Source organism: Ailuropoda melanoleuca, chromosome 4 (genome assembly GCF_002007445.2).
Source record: "Ailuropoda melanoleuca isolate Jingjing chromosome 4, ASM200744v2, whole genome shotgun sequence".
In the NCBI taxonomy this organism is placed as follows: domain Eukaryota; kingdom Metazoa; phylum Chordata; class Mammalia; order Carnivora; family Ursidae; genus Ailuropoda; species Ailuropoda melanoleuca.
This window is the reverse complement of record NC_048221.1, coordinates 112,628,916-112,648,572: the sequence shown is the minus strand read 5'-3', so window position 1 is coordinate 112,648,572 and position 19,657 is coordinate 112,628,916. Positions and strand designations below refer to the sequence as shown.

Here is a 19,657-nt window from a genome sequence, read left to right as displayed (position 1 = left end):
GAACATAAAGTTCTTACTTTTACAAACTCTAAGGGACAAACATGAAGCTTAGAGAACAATATCTACCTGAATACAGGGATTCCAACCACAGAGTAAATGTCATTTAGATGTATGAAAATCTGAAAGAACAAATAGAGAAGTTAGAACAGAACAGGAAATGCATTACCAAATGCACTGACAATTTGAAAAGTTCCATTTTGAAACTATGTTTTGTTTTTAAATTAATTTTATTTTTAATTTTTTAATAACTATATTTTAATAAAAAATCTAAGGCCTTGTTTATCATATATGGAAAGACGTTCCACAATATTTTTTCTTGAGCAAAGTAAATTTTTAGTACATTCCATAGAAAAATTCTGAGGCTCATTCAGTATACAAGGCAGAGGGAGACTCATGTTCTGAAGAGACCTTGAGTTCTTGCTTTCCAGAGATTCTCTGAATTATAACTGGATCAGAATTTTCAGCATTGTGGGTTAGAGAAGACTTCCTAAACCCACCTTAATTCTAACTTCAAATAAGACTTGAGGTCACACAGGACCATCACAGGCAACATATATTTCCAGGGTAACAAAATAAGGCCAAAAGATCATAGCAAGGGTGAATATTCTCGATCTACTATCTGTAGGCGAGCCTCGTCCTCTCTACTACCATTCTTCTGTTAGGCCATAAAGAGGATTTAAATGTCTCAAGTTATAATTAGTAGCTCAATTAAATTTTTTAAAAAAGATTTTATTTATTTATTTGACAGAGATAGAGATTGCCAGCGAGAGAGGGAACACAAGCAGGGGGAGTGGGAGAGGAAGAAGCAGGCTCATAGTGGAGGAGCCTGATGTGGGGCTCGATCCCATAACGCTGGGATCACGCCCTGAGCCAAAGGCAGACGCTTAACCGCTGTGCCACCCAGGTGCCCCATTTAAATTTTAAAAGTTAGAATATTACTTCTGTAGTCTTATGAAATTTATGGAATATTCTGACTCTGCTGTTTGACATCAAGAGCATCTGATCCCTAATACTTTGACCCCAAGGTTATTTTTACTATGTAGTTTAATCAGAATTACTCCAATACTGACAAATTTTTATTAAGAAAAAAATGACGTGGAATGGACTCCATTTAGACAATTTAAATCCTTGATCACCAAAGCTAAACTTTCCAATTTTTTGCATTATTCATTTCAGCAAAAGTATTTATTAGGATTCCTTTCTATTTAAAATTGATACTTGAGAGAAGGTACGCTGATATTTTTATATGTCAAATGTTATTAAGACTAGCTTCTCCCACAATAACATTTTTTCTCTTAATTTTGCTGAACAAAATTTATTAAGGTTTGATTCTTCTGTTAATTTTGCTCACAAATTTTACTGTGTGCTTTTATTGTTGTCAATTATGTTAATAGCTATTATTAATTACACTAAATGTCTGATAGGAATTAAATGAGCTATATTTATTTAGGAGCTAAACTATGAGAAAAGTGTAATTTTGAGGCAGTGATATGGGGCCAAGGGGAATAGGGAGACAGGAACCAGCAGAGCATAAGATAAGAGAACTGGAAAGGAGAGATGGAAGGAGGACACCCTCATGTCAAAACATTCTTGGGGTCAAAATATTTTTCTTTTTCTTTTTTTAAAAGATTTTATTTATTCATTTGAGAGAGAGAGAGAGAGAGAGAGAGAGAGCACAAGCAGGGGAGAGAGGCAGAGGGAGAGGGAGAAGCAGACACCCTGCTGAGCTCAATCCCAGGGCCTGGAAATCATGACCCGAGCTGAAGGCAGACTCTTAAGCATCTGAGCTACCCAGGTGCCCCAAAATATTTTTCATGACAGTAATGAAGAACATACATCAGGCATTACTTTGTAAAAGTGAAAATATCAAATGAAAACACGGAAATATAAAAACACAAAATGTTCTGATATGGCCAGCTATTACTCCATTCAGAGCTATAGAAGAATAAATTTATGAGTCAATGAATCATGCCAATGACTAAACTACCTATCAAATTTATCATATGGTTTTTAAAAAAGTGAAGAATATATCTATATCTATATATTTAAGATTTATTTATTTGAGAGAGAGAAAGAACCACGTGAGTGGGGGGAAGGGCAGAGGGAAAGAATCTCAAGCAGACTCCTGCTGAGCACAGAGGAGCCTGAGATCATGACCTGAACAGAAATCAAGAGTTGGACCCTTCACCAACTGAGCCACTCAGGCGCCCTGTGAAGAATATTTTTTATAGCTAGCACTGGTTTCCCCATATAAGTGTTTTACTTTGTTCCAATAAAAAATCTCACTTAACCTCATTAAGTTAATTTTGAAAATAGAGAAAACAAAAAGAAAAACATAATCCCAGAATCCTAACAAAAATCCTATTAAAATACTATTGAATTTTGTTTGGGCCTTTTGGTTTTCTATTCATTTTCTTTTTTTGTTTTTAATATCAGCTAGAATTTTTTATTTTAGAGACTTGTTACAGATTGTAGTAATTGCAGAGAGCATCTCTGCACCTTATAATAAATTTTTAAAAATTCAACTGTGACAAAACAATTCCATCCCAAAACATCTTATTTGGATAAGACATTTTTCACAGTGAAAAGTACTTGCAAAATTATCTGCACTATTCTACTGCTAAGAGAAAATAGACCGTTGGATCCATGTAGACATGCTTTTTAAAAAACTCTCAAGCAAAACTGAAAAGTACAATACAGATAGTTGACGTTGTCTTCAAACAATTAGGTTATAGGCATATAAAATAAAACAAACATTCAGTACCTCTAAATTTGGATTCCTCAAATCTGCTTTCCATCCAAACTGTTTCTTAAGAGCAATTCCAATTACTCTTCCTACTTCCTGAAAAAGCAGAAAGGTATAGAAAAGAATACTAAAAATGAAAATTTTACATTTAAGTGTAAACAAAAACTAAAAGCATGAGTCAGACTATCTGATGGTAATTTAGGGTTACAATATTAAAATACGACACGAAAGCATTTTCTGCTCAAGGCAAGAAGGTTGCATTTTACCTCTTCCACCCCCCAAAACATTCTATGGCATTGATGTCTACTCCTGTGTAACCTCTATTCTTGTAATAACTAGATCATGAATCAAGAAAGATGATCATTGTGGGTTTTTGGAAATAATGCAAGGCGAAAGATGAACTATTTGAGCTACTACAATCCTACATGTTTACAAATTACCAGAACAATAGCATTAGACTCAATCTTTAGTTTATCTGATTTTAAGCCCGGCGCCAAAGGACCCAGACCTGTGCTTTTTTTTTTTTTTGACTACACATAGTTTTTTATTTACCTACGGGAAAATAAAACAGCAAAATTTGGGAGCATAGATTTATTTCTATAAATTCCTTTCTTTTGAAAAAGTATATATAGTAAAAAAAATTCAAATACTACAGATGCATATACAGTGAAAATTATCCAGACCTGTGCTCTTATGTCACTGAACTTTGTTAAGAGCCAAGTGATAAAGTGTTTTGAAGGCAACTGTGGTGTTCACTCTCCCCTAGATAGTTGAGACTTTGACCGCATGTGTGTCTCTGCAGTCTGGGTCCTGGTGACAATCACACATACAAGGTGTAGTGTAGAGCAACCATTTAATAAACATAGAACTGTAGAGAAACCCAAAAAGCTTAGGACAATACGACTAGGATTTCCAAATGTAAAGGATATCTATGAGTTCAAGGAAACTTTGAGGGAGAAAGTAAAAAAAAAGGAGGTCATTAAATGGAATGGCACACCATGACTCTTAAGCATCTGAGGTAAAGTTGAAAAGGAAAATGCATTTTTAAAGAGACTTAATTTTATGAAACTAGGGGCGCCTGGTGGCTCAGTCGTTAAGCTTCTGCCTTCAGCTCAGGGCATGATCCCGGGGTTCTGGGATCGAGCCCCACAACAGGATCCTCTGCTGGGAGCCTGCTTCTTCCTCTCCCACTCCCCCTGCTTGTGTTCCCTCTCTTGCTGGCTGTCTGTCTCTGTCAAATAAATAAATAAAATCTTTAAAAAAAATGATTATATGAAATTAGGCCTAGTTATCTGCCTAGGCCGAGTTATCTATTCTGTGAAAGGCTGTCATCTCATTTGAAATCTAAAGAGTGGTTAATTCTTTCAGAATATGGAACTTCACCCTGGGAGGTGAGCATACCTGTGCTGTAAAGGTCTTGGCCATAGATCCACTGCAGCGACAAGAAACTCTGAAAGTCAAGTCCTTCTGGTTTGGGGCAGCAACTGCTTTCACAACATCATTCTGAAATGCTTCTTGAGATTTTTCTCTATTAGTGAGGAAATCTCCCTGCTCCACTGTTGCTTCTTCCATTTGCTTTTCCAGCTGGCATTCCCTGCTCTCTTGTAGCTCTTGCATTTGTTTTGTTTTTAATTTCTTAGGATTGATGATGTCATTTTCTTCTACTTTTCTTTTTAGTGGGTTAGCATCTCTCTGAGAAAGTTTGTCCTCTTTTGCATCAAGTTCAAGAAGATTTTTCCAAATTGAAATGGCACTCAACCAACTTTCTGGATCATCATTTACAAGTCTTTGCATTTCGTTAAATATTTTTCCTAAATAAATAAGATCTCAGTTTATCCTATACTAAAGTCTTAAAGACAGTCTATTACATTCACACCCCTAAGTTCCATTACCTTTATTTCTTTAAAATAAGTTTTACTAAACTGCTACATGAATAGTGAGTTCACCTTCACCTGGAATTTATATAATTTAACATAAGAATATTGTGCAAATAAAGTTCATTCTTATATTCCATACTTAAAATCAAAACTGTTTTAAAATTCCTATAGAATTATATTTTAGCAAGATCATTTGTCCTATGATAATATATATCTATATCTTCAATATATGCATACACCTAGAGTATGTATTGATTTTTGAAATAATGCTGATCTTGCCTATAAAAACTAAGTTAAAAAAACAGAATAAATTGCAAAAGAGAGCAAATGAATATTGAAACTATCTTAGACCATACAATATTAGCGTACATCATAAAATGAGTTTTCATAAAGTAATACTTCAGATACACAACCCATTCATAACCTAGGGACTTGCCAGCGTGCTCAGTACAATGTAATCTTTTTTTGATGAACAAAGTTCATCAAGGTGACCCAAGAGTAATGGCTGCGTTCTCTAAAGATGAGAATGTGTGGAATGTTGGGATGAAATTATATTGACCCCATGGTAAAACACCTTAGGATTTGCTTTATAATAACTTTTCTGACCTGTTTTGACTCCTTGCCATTCATATATTTATCGACACAGTTTAGTACAGACCATAATATTACATGATCTCAGAAATTAAAATGAAGTTTAAGGCAATGTTTAGTCTAACAGTATCTAACCCTTGCTTCTATTAAGATCCTTAAATTATTTTAGTAGCATATTTATAAAATTAGAAAGGGGAGAAGGAATCTTGTACGCCCCTTTTAACTACGATATTTTATAAATGGGTATAAATTTATTCAAAACCTTAAATTTAAGGTCCCCTAAGCAGGAGATTCTATTACATAGTATTTTTTCCAATTATATAATTCATTGGTTAAAAGGTACAAAGTGACAGTTTTGATCAACTTATAAAACCAGGCATTCTGGGTTATTACATGCTCCTAGGTCTAAATAAATGCATCTGACCATATGTATCTCTAGAGAAGGTGTCTGAACATAATTAAAATGAAAAAAATGTGACTTAGGACACTAAGTCTCAGAAAATAGGCAGCATTGCAAAGAGACAAAATTAGCTGATAATACGATTAATATGGTGATAATATTCCGGAAATATGGAAAAACACATAATTAATGATCCCACAGGTATGACTGAATCTTAAAAATGTGAAATAGCTACAAATTATTTATCAAGCAGAAAACTTTGGAGTACAATACATCATGGGGTTAAACGCAATAGGCATATACGTACCTTTACTTACAGAAGAAACATTAAGTGGAAACTGCTTTTTAATCAGCAAAAATAACCTTTCTGCAGATTTTAATTTTTTCAGCATATTTAAATCAGAACAGGTGGTGAAGAAAACTTTTCCTGAAATATATTCAACCTAGAGACAGAAAAGATTAATGTAGTCCTGTGTCAGAGTAAGAGTCATTTCCCTTTTCCCCCTCTTAAGGAATTAAAACACAGCGTCTAGACTGACAATAAAAACAATTTCTAAAATATGTGCTATTTGTCAGACACTGTCCTAGGTAATCTGAATAGATTTTCCCTTTCATCTTTATAACAACCTTCTAAGGTAGATTTTATCACCCCCATTTCTTAGACTATGAAACTGAGGCTTAGATAGGTTAAATAACTTGTATGAAGTCACACAGTGACCAAGATCATAATCTATGTCATGGTACCTTTTGTAAAGTGTGTGTGTGTGTGTGTGTGTGTGTGTGTGCAAAGGCACTCCTAGGACAAATCAGGTGACTAGTCATCAGTAGGCATTGATTAAACACCTACCTCATGGTCTACCAGGAAGCATCCAGCATATGTCCTAAAGATTAATGATAATTTAATACATATACACTGACATACAAATTAAAATGTAAAATTTATAAGAGAATAACTTGAATTAAACCCAAAAGAAAACAAAAAAAGTTAATATAATAAATGCATTGGATAAACTGTAGGTACAAGGTACAATAAGTAGCCCTGAATAGGGAACCATCATTAGTAAAAGTCTCGGGAAAGAGCCCTGTAAGATCTGGGAAGAGAGATTCTAAGAGAAGAAAGGGCACGACGCAGAGGTGGGAGTGACAGACTGGCTGAAGTAAACTGTAAGTCAGCATGGTAAAATTTGCTGTGTTGTGCTGATTGATAGTGTCAGGTGGATGGATGGTGTAGCTCAGGCCAGCCTGATAGATGGTCATGAAAATTTGAGTACCCCAGATGGTAATGGTCAACCATTATAGACTTTTGATGAAAGCTGTGACAGCACTGAATTAGCTAGCAGAAAAAATTACTTTAGAAGAGGCATAAAGTACTAAGTGTAGATTGTGATGCTGGAGGAAGAAGTAGATTACTGAGGTAGAAATAATGAGACACTTGTCTGTGGGACTGGAAAAGGGAAAATAGCAAGAAATACGTATCACACAGAAAGAGGCTTTGGAGACAGGATGGATATGTTGTAAAAGCCAGAGAAGAAAGGAAAATAAAAAAATGCACTGACTATAGAGAGTCTGGTGAGGTATGGCAAATGGTGCTCAGAACCAATGGACTCCTAAAACTTTTGGGATCAACCCAATCCTCTCAAGCTCAGGATGGATGTGGATTGTCTTAAAATTTTCCTTTTAGTGGTGGCCATGGGCTGACTAAGATGGTTCTCAGTTATCTCCTAGAACTGAGGTAATGGGGAATTTGGAGTATGCCATGTGTTTAGGCAGCTCCCATTCAATGGGAACTTGAATTCCAAGGATTTTTGTACTTTTGATCTGATATGGTCTAATTAAGCTTTTGGGATAGTAATTTCCGGGGTTACCATTCTAGCCTGATGAAGAAGAATCTCTGCAGAGGAAGCCCTAGGCTGACATCAAGTAAAACCCAAATACTTCATTATAAGATTAACAAGTTTTGGGGACCTAATGTACAGCATGGTGATTACAGCTACTAATACTATATTATACAATTGAAAGTTGCTAATAGCTCTTAAATGTTCTCACCACAAAAAAGTAATGGTAGTTATATGACTAGATGGAGGTGTTAGCTAACGCTATGGTGGTAATCATTTGCAATAGAAAATTAGTCAAATCAACATGTTGCACATCTTAAACTTACACAATGGTATATGTCAATTATATCTCAATAAAGCTGGAAAAACAAATAAAAATAAAACCCAAACAGCCAAGTACCAGAAGTGCAGCTGACCAAGATAGATGGAGAAAGCAGGGAGTGAGAAGAATGTTTAGGAATAAACATTTAAGGGGATAAGGAAGTTACAAAAATAAGAATTTCTAGTTTCTAGAATTTACTTCTTTCTCATTACAAAGGTGACATTTTCCCACAAAAGACATAACTAAATATATACCTCAAAATGCTTAGAACTTGAAAACAAAGTTTTAAAAAGTAACTTTTAAAAGTTTAGATTTTATGTTACCTGACATAAAAATATAGCTGATATTAAAGTCATCACAAAACAAGCTAACAAACATGAAATACCTTGCCAAGATTGTGGGGAAAATGAAATAAATATTTTACTGAATGTGTATGTTTTTAAGATTCAAGTTCTACAAACAAACTGATGCACACTTCTAGACCAGTGTTTTTAACCTAGTCAGTGATCTAGATATTAATTTATAGTTATTTAACTGTACAAAGATCTTATCTTTTCTTACTTATTTGAACATGAAGGGAAACATTGTATACAGCGAACTTCCTCTAAAAATATCATCATTTAGGGGAGGTGGGAAGAACAACAAAAAAAGAACATGACTGACAATCAAGTTAATTAAAAGGAACTAAAAGGCTTAATTTATTTGGGGAATCAAATCATAAGAATGTTTTGAGGCATTAAAATGCTAAATACATTTTCAAAACTAATGTTGCAACAACATTCTCTTTACTTAAAAATTAACATAAGGCCTACATTCTTTTTACAAGTAATACACATGTAATCAGTAGTTTACTAAATTACAAAACAGTCACTATGAGAATCAAATATATCATGAAAGCACTATAACGGTTTACCTCTGGTGAAGATACAGTACTATATCTTAAAGCAGTAGGGAGAATGAATTTTGGTGCTCATGAGTTCAAAAACTGCTGAAGCTGGTGTTAACCTTTTTGTTTAGTTTATTGCTTGTAACTGATCATATTCAATTACAATACTTAGGGGAGAAATGTGTCATTTTAGGATATTTCATCTTAATACTTGTTACATGAAAATTTATTTATATATACAATTGTTTTTCCATTTGGGATTAAATATAACCAAGTGTCTAAAACCAGCTGGTTTTATGTCTAACACTTTTGAAGACGAAATAACAGCCTTTATTAAAATAAAAACAGTTCTGTTATCAGCTAGCATATCTAAGCAGTTAGCATTTTTGCCTTCCTTTTAAAATTGAGGCACTCAAATCTAACACAAAAATTAAAAGACTAAGTTTAGGCAAAAACGCGTAGTAAGATAGGGAGATACCAAAGTTCTAATTCTACAGATGCCATTTAGTTTTCGAATTAATTTTAAATTGCTAAGTGAAGAGCTGAGGTGGTACATGAGCTTTTTAAATTCATTTTAGAAGAATTAAAAAACATGTTTTACTTAATTAAAAAATTCAATCTACAAGAAATGCAGGGAATCTTAAAAAACAATCAACCTTATACAATTATCCCATTAAATAAAATAACTATGAAATAACCTGATTATGTGGTTAGATGTACGCACTACCATCTATCATTAACACTCCACTAAAAAATTAAAAATTGGCTGCCTTAAGTCTTGCTATGTGGGTTAATAAAGACGAATTAATCCACTGACAGGACGTTTCTGCCTAGCTGGCATTAGGTACACCTCTATTTTATTAATTTTATCTTAAAAATATTCTTGCTATTATTGTTATAATAAATACCAGTATTTAATACATTAAACATTATTATAAAGTAAAGCTTAATTTTTCCCAATATATTTCTTTAAAGTAGTCCAGGTAAAATAAATATATATTAGGTATGTATATAAAATATATTAAATATATAACAATATAAAATTATACAATATAAATTAAATATTTAAACATAGCCAGGAACCTATAAAGAAGTTTGCCCCACCACCAGGAGGAATAAAAAATCTAGCCTGAATCTGACCAAACTCTAGATACACCTTACAAGATTTCAATTTACAGGAAACAGAGAAGACAGAAAGCATGTTAAACTACACCCTGGAGATGCAATTGGCAATATCTAGACCAGTGAAGTCCTATAACTTTCTGTGATGATGAAAATGTTCCATAACCTCTGCTGTCCAATGCAGTCACCACTAGCACATGTGGCTTCTGAACACTTGAAATATGACTAAGAAAGTGAATTTTTAATTTAATTTTAGCCACCATGCCCTATTGGATAGCATAGCTCTAGACTAGGGGTCAGAAAATAAGGCCTGGTGAGCTGAGAATGGTCTTTACATTTTTAAAGGGACGTAAAAACAAACAATAACAACAAAGAACATGTAACAGAAACCACAAAGTGATCCACATATGTGATCTACAAAGCATAAAATATTTAGTATCTGGACCTTTAAAGAAAAAGTTGGCCGACCATTGCTCTAGACTATGGGACAAACAATCCTGCTTCTTTAACAAATAATAAATTGCTGGGAGGAAAAAGAGGGGTGAAGGGAAAATCTATAGATTAAAACAGACTTAAAAAATTTTTTTAGAAAAATAAAAGATACTTAAAAGAATATCAGCCAATCATAATGTATAGCCCTTATTTGCAGCCTCATTCAAATAAACAAACTTAGAAACAAAAGTGACATTTATGAGACAAGCTGAAATTTGAACAGACTGGATATTTGGTACGAAATATTTTTAGGGGCGCCTGGGTGGCTCAGTCGTTAAGCATCTGCCTTCGGCTCAGGGTGTGATCCCAGCGTTATGGGATCGAGCCCCACATCAGGCTCCTCTGCTATGAGCCTGCTTCTTCCTCTCCCACTCCCCCTGCTTGTGTTCCCTCTCGCTGGCTGTCTCTGTCAAATACATAAATAAAATCTCTAAGAAAATTATTTTTAGGTGTGATGATATTGTGGTTTATATTTTAAAAGAGCCAGTATATGTATTATCTCTTCTATGTTATATCATAAACTCTTATGCTATAAGAGTTCTCTCATTCTAGATATACGGTAGTCCCGTTAACCGGAGGTATCGCTTCCTGCGGTTACCGCGTTCAACCGCGGGATTCCGGAAGCAGGTGAGCTCCGCTCTGACCTAAGGTTAACAGCGTATTTTTCATGTTTCATGAGAGACTATGGACTCTGAGAAACAAACTGAGGGCTTCAGAGGGGAGGTGGGTGGGGGAATGGGATAGGCTGGTGATGGGTAGTAAGAAGGGCATGTATTGCATGGTGCACTGGGTGTTATACGCAACTAATGAAGCATCAAACTTTGCATCGGAATCCGGGGATGTACTGTATGGTGACTAACACAATATAATAAAAAATCATTTAAAAAAAAAAAAAGGTTAACAGCGTAAGGTCACGTAACTCAATTGCAGTCCGGAAGCACCATCCTCCTTCTGAAGTTCCGTCAGAAAGTCAGTCAATAGTAACCTAAAGTCACGCACCTCACTTCATCTCATCACTTTGTCATCTCGCATCATCACAAGAAGGGTGAGTACAGTACAAGAAGATATTTTGAGAGAGAGGGAGAGTGAGCGGGAGCCCATGTTCACATAACTTTTATTACAGTATATTTATAATTGGCCTATTTATTGCTAATCTTTTACTGTGCCTAATTTATAAATCAAACTTTACTGTGGGTATGTATATATATAGCAGAAGATAGTATATACAGGGTTGGTACTATCCATGTTCTCAGGTATCCACTGGGGGTCCTGGAACGTATCTCCCATGGATAAGGGTGACTACTATATAGGCAAGTGCTGTGATGAAGTGATTTGCAGATGAAGTGGTATCTTGAGTTTGCTTCAAAATAACATGGGTGGAATGGGAGGAGCATTAATGCAGCAGAATTCACTATGGGATCGTTCTTGCCACTGGTTGACAAGTATGTGAGATTCACCACACTATCCTACTTTTGTGTATGTTTGAAATTCTCCATGATAAAAAGCTAAACAGAGTACACAGGACATTTTCTATTGCAAGCTGCATGTTGGAGGAAGCACCTAAATCAGTCCCCTGAGGAGGGAAGGGTTTGCAAGTTAAAACGCAAATGACTGGGCTCAGTACATTCCTGCTGAAAGAAAAGTTTTTGGGGGTGGCAAAAGGGACACGCATTTTCAACAAGCTCCCTACATGATTTTTATGTTCACTAAAACTGGAAAAACACTGATTAGAAAGGTGTGATTCATTTGTAAAAGTAAACAATCACTTCTAAATTAATTTGTTTTGTAAATTCAGATTTTACAATATCAATTCTCTTGAAGCAAACCAAAGTTTATAAGACTCTTGTTACTGCATGAATGATTTTAAGTATTCCTGTGCAACTCATTCTTTGGGAACATTTATTGATTACCTACTAATTGCAAGACATTGTGTTACACGTGCTATCAATTTTTTATCTCAAGGATCGCTCTAATCCCTTTTTTTTTTAAAGATTTATTTATTTATTTGAGAGAGAGAGCACAAGCAGGGGGAGTGGCAGAGGGAGAGGGAGCAGCAGGCTTTCTGCTGAGCAGGGAGCCCAATGATGTCGGGCTTAATCCCAGGACCCTGGGATCATGACCTGAGCTGAAGGCAGACACTTAACAGACTGAGCCACGGAGGCGCCCCTGCTCTAATCTTTTAAAGTAAGTATTATCATCTCCATTTTATATCCAAGGAAGTGAGGCTCAGAAATTTGAGTATTTGGACCAAATTAAAAAATCTATTAAAAGAAGATTAAGATTTGAACACATCTTTGGCCTCTAAAGTCTACATACACTCTTTTCCATGCTGTTACAGAAATAACCTACATGCTTCTGGGCAGTTTCCCACCATAATTTAATGTAGTTGTAAAGGACACGAGCTTCAAGGCAAGAAAGCTTCTGATAAAGTCCCAGCTCCACCACGTAGCATCAGGTTCTCTTTATTTCTTTGTAAAATGGAGGAAAAATGACCTATCACATAGGATTCTTTTGAGGATTAAATCATGTCCAATGTACATAAAAGTATCCGACCCACTTTAAATGCTTTATAAATGTTAGATGCTATCATTATTCTTTCAGGATTGCCTTAACTTTGAGAGTTTGTATTAGTGAAACCAAGATGGAATTTCAGAGGTTATTTGTTCAGATTCCATTTCAAGCATAGCTATTCTAATTTTGTTAAAAATATCTTTTATTTATTCGAGAGAGTGAGCAAGAGAGGGGGAAAAGGAGTAGGGAAAGGGGCAGAGGCAGAGAGAGAGGCAGACTCCCCACTAAGCAGGGAGTCCAACGTGGGGCTCAATCCCAGGACTCTGGGGACCCATGACCTGGGTCAAAGGCAGACGCTTTTTTTTTTTTTTTAAAAGATTTTATTTATTTATTTGACAGAGATAGAGACAGCCAGTGAGAGAGGGAACACAAGCAGGGGGAGTGGGAGAGGAAGAAGCAGGCTCACAGCAGAGGAGCCTGACGTGGGGCTCGATCCCACAATGCCGGGATCACGCCCTGAGCCGAAGGCAGACGCTCAACCACTGTGCCACCCAGGCGCCCCCAAAGGCAGACACTTAACTGAATAAGCCACCCAGGGGTCCCAGCGTATCTGTCCTTAAAACATACACAATCAAAATATGAAAATACCTAAATCTCTTGGCATTTAAGTCCTCTCATTGCCAAGAATTTTTCCCTATAATTAATTGATTTTTTTTTTCCTGTGATGAACTGCTTAGTCCTCCCACATCTCGTTTTGTCTTTACAGAAGATGGAGAACAAGCAGAGAAGGTAATTTTTCTGATTAGACATACTCCAATTGGGTCAAGCCATCTATTTTTCATAATAAGAACTCTAAGTTAACATTAAAAAAAAATCAGTTTAGCATGATTTAACAGTTGCACAGTAGTCAAGGAACTGGACCCAGGTACTGGCCTGCCTGGGCTGGACATGATTATATACTCATGGCTGAGTTCACAGACAGCTTGGATTTGAATCCCAGGTCTGCCACTTTACATGACTTGAATAATTGATTGGACTTACCTGTGCTTCATTTTCCTTTTCTGTTAAATGTAGAACCTATCTCATAGGGTTGTTGTGAAAATTAAGCAGGTGAATACAGAGGAAAGACCTAAGAACACGGGCCTGACACATATTTAATGCTTAATCAATGTCAGCACTGTTGTTTTTTTAGATTAGTTACATTTAGCGTTCTATTAAATTCTGTGACCCAAACCACAAATGGCTGGTAATCTAAGACTGATGCCATTTTTCATGACCCCCTCTATCCTCCACGCCTCCAACTCCCCCATGGCGGAAAATCCTTTTGTGGCTTCCAACGCTGTAGGCGCTACTAGAGTGGCGTGGTCAATTTCATTTTGAAGTTCTCCTTTTCCAAAAACACATTCACACTGTCATATAGAGCCCATCAAGCTACTGGAGTCTGTTTCTATTACATCTTTTCCCTCTGCTTTCAAGAAACCAGCTCTGCATGTTCTAGAACCTAAGCTCAAGTTTAAAACCTTCTTCATTTCATTGGAATGAGCAGATAGATACCAGCAACTGTTAACTTCCTCCAGAAGTTGGACTGTGAGGCCTCCAAGACCGTGTTACTTTTGTAGCTACTATTTACTCGGTGCTGACGGTGTGCCTGAGGTACCCTGTATCACATAATCCTCCCAACAATCCTATGAAGTAAATACAGTCAGGATCAGGAAACTGGCAAGAGTCAAGTAACTGACCCTGAAGATAGTATTTGTATTTAAAGGATGGAGAAAGGCTTCTAACTAACTCTGACAGATCGAATTCTAACTACAGGCACTATCCTATACCTTCTTTTAAAGAATCTAGGAACTAACTCGCCTCAACACCCCCCCCCCAAAAAAATACAAACCAAAACTACAGGCGTGAGAGACACGCGGTCATAGATGTGGAGGGGAGAACGACTGGTGGTTCTTTCCAGCAGTAATTAAAGGATGTGTCAGAACTCCGAGGCCCGGGACCATCGCCTCGGTGGGTCCCGGGCTTGAGAGCTGGGGACTCGCGTCGCTTTCCAGGGTCTACACGGACCCTGGCGCGGAGGGAGCAGGGCCGCCCTCCTTCCCGCCGGGGCGCGCAGCGAGGCCGACTCACCTGCGTGGCCGCCAGCCGCGCCCGCACCTCCCGCATCAGGAAGGGCTCCAGGCCGCGGCCCGCGGTGCAGAAAAACCGGGCGCCCGCTGCAGGCCACCAGCCGGAATCTGTCGGCAACGCCGCCATGACGGCCCGCGCGCGGCCCCGCGGCTCGGAGTCACGTGGCCTGGGGGCGCGCGCGGCGCATCCCCGAGTTCCCGGAGATGCGCGCTGGGACCGCAGGGCCGGGCGGAGCGCAAGGCCCGCGGGCGGGGAGAACCCCGGGTGGGGTTGGGGGTCCGGCCCCCTGGGAGGGGTGGCTGCGGGTCTTCTTGGTTAGCTGCTTGGAACTTCCCTGATTAGGCATGTGGAACTGTTTAGAATCACAGATGGACTGGATACAATTGGGACCTGTTATTGGATCTATAAAAAGATACGTATCATCTAATCCAACTGTCGTCTTTTTGAAGTCGAGGAAGTTGATCCCTAGACAGGCCAAGGGACAGTTAGTGGCACAGCTGAGGCTGGTCATGATAGCCAGTATAATGAGCTTTCTTCTGTTTCTCCCAACTTTCTCCTCTCCTCTTCTCCATCCTGCCCCACTACTCTCCTCAAATAAGGAGCCCTATTCTATGTTCACCAAGAATTGGGCCAAAGCTGGGAATCCTTAGGACCAAGAGCAGAAATTCCCACTCTCCAACTGAATGTTTTTATGTTCATGGAACAGGTCACATTTCTTGCACTACTGCGGTAACTAAGGTAATGAATGCACCATCCAGTTTGAGCCACCTGATTTAATTGGCTCTCTTAACGGTATTGAAGGGACTTCTTTAATTTTGAATTTTCAATTGGCAATGAAAACATTACTTGGGAGGGATAGAACCCATATTACAAAGTGGACAGCATTGCATTAGCTCTGTAGTTATATGAAGTTATATAGAAGTCATATATGTAGTTATATGAAGATACATAGAAACTATTAAACAAATGACTATCTTTCTGGCAAGTGCCTCTCACGTGCTTCCCAATGGGACCTTTGCAAATTATGGGTATTCCCTCTCTTCCTCCCCACCCCACCGCAGCTCCTGGTCTACTGGGACAGTAGTAAGAAAATTCTTATGGAATCATGTCACATGAGTATTACAAAGTTTCAGTCCTAGAACTTCTTCTGAGATCCTTTCATTTTGACAAATTCTTTCCTTTTTTCCTTTCTTCCTTCCTTCCTCCCTTCCTTCTTTCCTTTTTTTTCTTCTTATCTCTTCCCTTCCCTTCTTTCCCCTTCTCTTTTCTTTTCTTTTTTCTTTTCTTCTCTTTTTTCCTCCAGACTTCTGTTCTCATTCTTTTGGCAGTTGGCATAGCTCATCCCAACTTCTTTATGCTTTGGGATTCCTTACACTCAACTCTGGGGAGACCCATGAAACCACCGTAGTACTTCCTACATTCTGTACCCAAGACCCAGACATAGTTCAGTAAATACTGGACACCCGCTCTGCCAGTCCTCACACTAAGTTTTGAGGATACTAAGATGAGTAAGCAAGGGTTTGGACTTTAAGGGATTTAGAGAATGGTAAGATTGATTTAACGAGGATATACCGAGGATGGTGTGGCAGCACAGAATGGCAGCAGGGAGAGCTTCCTGATGAAAATCATTCCTGAGCCAAGCGTTGAATTTGGGTAAGAGTTAAACGACTCTCTGGGGATGGAGGGTAGGGGTGGGGGTGTTGGTAGTGGTGTAGCCTTTCAGGTAGTAGAAGCAACAGATACAAATGTGTGTGTGTGGAGGGGTGGGGGACAGCCACATCATCAGTTAGGGGTTATTAGAGCATATTTATATGAGTTCGGAAGTTGATAGACATAAAGGTAGAGAGGTGGATGGGGGTAATGTTATGGTGGTGCTGCCCACGGTGGATGAAGAAATGACTTCTCCATGGCTAGCCACATGCCTTACTGGACAGAACCACTACTGAGCTGAGGCTGCAGTCCTACAGAGCCAATCTTCCCCTAACATCCTCTTTTCCCTTCTTCTGTTGTCTTTCTGCCGCCAGGAGTGTTTGGTCAGCGAGGTCAGGGGCTACTCTTGCCGCAGTTGGGGGTGGGGGTCGGGGTGGGGGCAAGTGCATCTGCTCACCTTTGGGCCTTCCTGAAGCACAGCACTTGCAAGAATGCCTTTCACACAGTGCTTGAGAAGAGGTGAAATAGGTGGAGTTTCTCCTGTTTAGGGAGAAAATAATTGATTTTCTGAGAGAAGAGTTGCCTAGCATTCTCTCCTCATTACTCAAATACTCTTTGCTCCATCATTTCTGCTTCTAATAAAATATGTCTCTACTGAAAAAGAACCGCTGATCCCTATAGATGCTTAGCATATCCAGCTGAGTTTTGCTGTTTCAGTATTGCATATTCAACAAGTAGGAAGTTGGCAGGTGGCGGGAACAATTTTACAACAGATATACTTTTAAGTGGGACCATTTTAGGAATTTAGGGCATGATTATTTGCTTCGAGATCTCCATGTTTTGGTGCAATTGGCAATTCCTTTAATTCTTAAAAGTGTTTGATGTAGGGGCATCTGGGTGGCTCAGTCAGTTAAGTGGCTCAGGTCATGATCTCAGGGTCATGGGATCAAGCCCCATAGGCTCCACACTCAGCATGGAGTCTGCTTGTCTCTCTCCCTCTGCTCCTCCCCCCACTCATGCTCTCGCAAGGCCCTCTCTCTCTCAAATAAATAAATAAATAAATAAATAAATAAATAAAATCTTTAAAGAAAAGTGTTTGATATCTGTACTTAGATATTAAAATGCAAATGCTTTAGGTTGTGAGATCCTTGAGGGTGGGATGACTTCTTTGATCTGGGCATCCATAGCAAGCATGCTGGCCTGCCTATGGTAGTTTCTCAGTCAATGTGTGCTGAATTGGATGGGAGGTAACTAAATGGAAGGTCACTCACTAAGGAAGTCCTCCTCAGCTAGGAGGGATTGCAGTGACCACCACACTAGCAGGGGCCCTGAGTGAGTGAGGTATGGGGATAAAAGTAGAGGAGTGAGGCCAATGGAGGGCAGTAAGGGGATAGAAGGACCCCAAAGATAAACTTCTTTGCAGTTTTTGCCGCTACTTCCCCTCCTTCCTCAGCATCCTTTTTATCATCCCCACATACTTTATAAATAATGTTCCTTAACTAGGAATACTTGTCAGAATGACCTTTAGGGTCTTTTCAATATGTCGCGCTTGCCCACCCCCTCACACCCCCTGTGTTCTGGTACAGTTGAGTGGGGTTGGTGGCGAGCCAGACTCCTTCTCCCCAAGAGAACAGAAACCATTGCTGTATCCCAATGGATTCAATTGCCAACTTTTCCAAAATGTCCACTCTTTCCCTCCTCCCAGGACTTTGCTTATACTGTTCTCTCATCTCTTCCTTTTCTTTCCTTTAAGGCTCAGGAAGAATGCCACATCTTCCAGAATGTTCTCTGCTGCTTTTCTATCATGCTTCAATTTACATATTTTATGACTTTGTTATTTTTTCATTCATAAATATTTATTGAGTCCATGTCAGTGTATCAGTTGATATGACAAGGTTCCAACCATTGAGAAACTTTCAGTTTAATGGGGGGTAATGATGATGGTGCTGGCTTGCTAATAGAGGCACATAGAGGATGACAATGCAGTGCAATATATGGTAAGGAAAGGAAAGCAACTGGGCTTGGTGCATAGTAGGCACTTAATAAATAAATGGAGTTGAATAAATGAACTTATCCTGAAGTCCAGTGAGCATTTATGTTTGTGGCTTTTCATCTACCTCTGAGCATCTTTGCCAAATCAGGACATTCTCCTCCTCCTCCTCCTTCTTTTTTTTTAAAGATTTTATTTATTTATTTGACAGAGATAGAGACAGAACACAAGTTGGGTGGGGGTGGGGGAGCAGCAGGAGAGGGAGAAGCAGTCTTCCCACTGACCGGGGAGTCCAATGTGGGGCTTGATCCCAGGACCCTGAGATCACGACCTGAGCTGAAGGTAGACACTTAACCGACTGAGCCGCCATGGCGCCCTGATTCTCCATCTTCTGAAACTCACCTCCCCAAGGTTTATACACACGATGGAGATACAGTGAACTCTTGCTCACAGAACCCAGGGTAGTAACTTTAAGATTTCATAAAATTTTAGCATTCACTGGAGTTACGACATCATGGTAAAACCTCAGATACAGACACAGATGTCTGTTGGACACACATTCCAATCAAGTCAATATAGATTGTGAAAGAATCAACGTACTTTTATGGCTGCAACAGCAAAAGCAATTTGAGAAAAAGCTATTGGTTGTATAGTAATCATTTAAACCACTTATATGTACCCAATAACCACCTTGAATTGAACTCCTTTAAATATACAGTTAGAAAAGAGAAAATTTAGCAGAAAACTATTGCGTTATGTGCCTAAATACTTGTGAAACATTATTTATTCATTACTGTTTATGTTACTGTAGTTTCAATGTAGCATCGAAATTCAAAAGGTGCAATCTCCTTGCCTTGATCTAGGGAGAGACAATTCTTTTATATGTATTATCTTGCTTTAGTTATGCAGTGCATGAAATTATTATTTCATTATTATTTTGATATACAAATAGACTTTAGTATATCCAGTGCTTTTTGGGAAAAGTGTGACATACATTTAATGCATATTTCAAAACACTAGGGTGTTTGATGTGATTTTATTTGTTTAAATACATTTTGAGCTCATAAAACTGTATTTATATCTGATAGACCCTTATAATGTCCCA

The 19,657-nt window shown here is 38.3% G+C and overlaps 1 protein-coding gene across 7 annotated transcripts in view; it reads right to left on the bottom strand.

Moving 5' to 3' along the window:
* The window catches only part of THUMPD2 (THUMP domain containing 2), a 39,144-nt gene extending 24,089 nt beyond the window's left edge, over positions 1–15,055 (bottom strand). For 6 of the 7 annotated variants that reach the window (XM_034659612.1, XM_002918740.4, XM_034659614.1 and 3 more), the window contains exons 1-5: positions 14,913–15,055; positions 5,922–6,057; positions 4,148–4,557; positions 2,765–2,842; positions 67–119 (exon numbers count right to left, since the gene is read on the bottom strand). In XM_034659612.1, coding sequence (XP_034515503.1) covers positions 67–119; positions 2,765–2,842; positions 4,148–4,557; positions 5,922–6,057; positions 14,913–15,038 — 803 coding nt within the window. In that variant the 5' untranslated portion in view covers positions 15,039–15,055. The remainder of the gene's footprint in view (positions 1–66; positions 120–2,764; positions 2,843–4,147; positions 4,558–5,921; positions 6,058–14,912) is intronic. The other variant, XM_034659613.1, reaches the window with a different exon arrangement.
* Between the last annotated feature and the right edge of the window lie 4,602 nt (positions 15,056–19,657).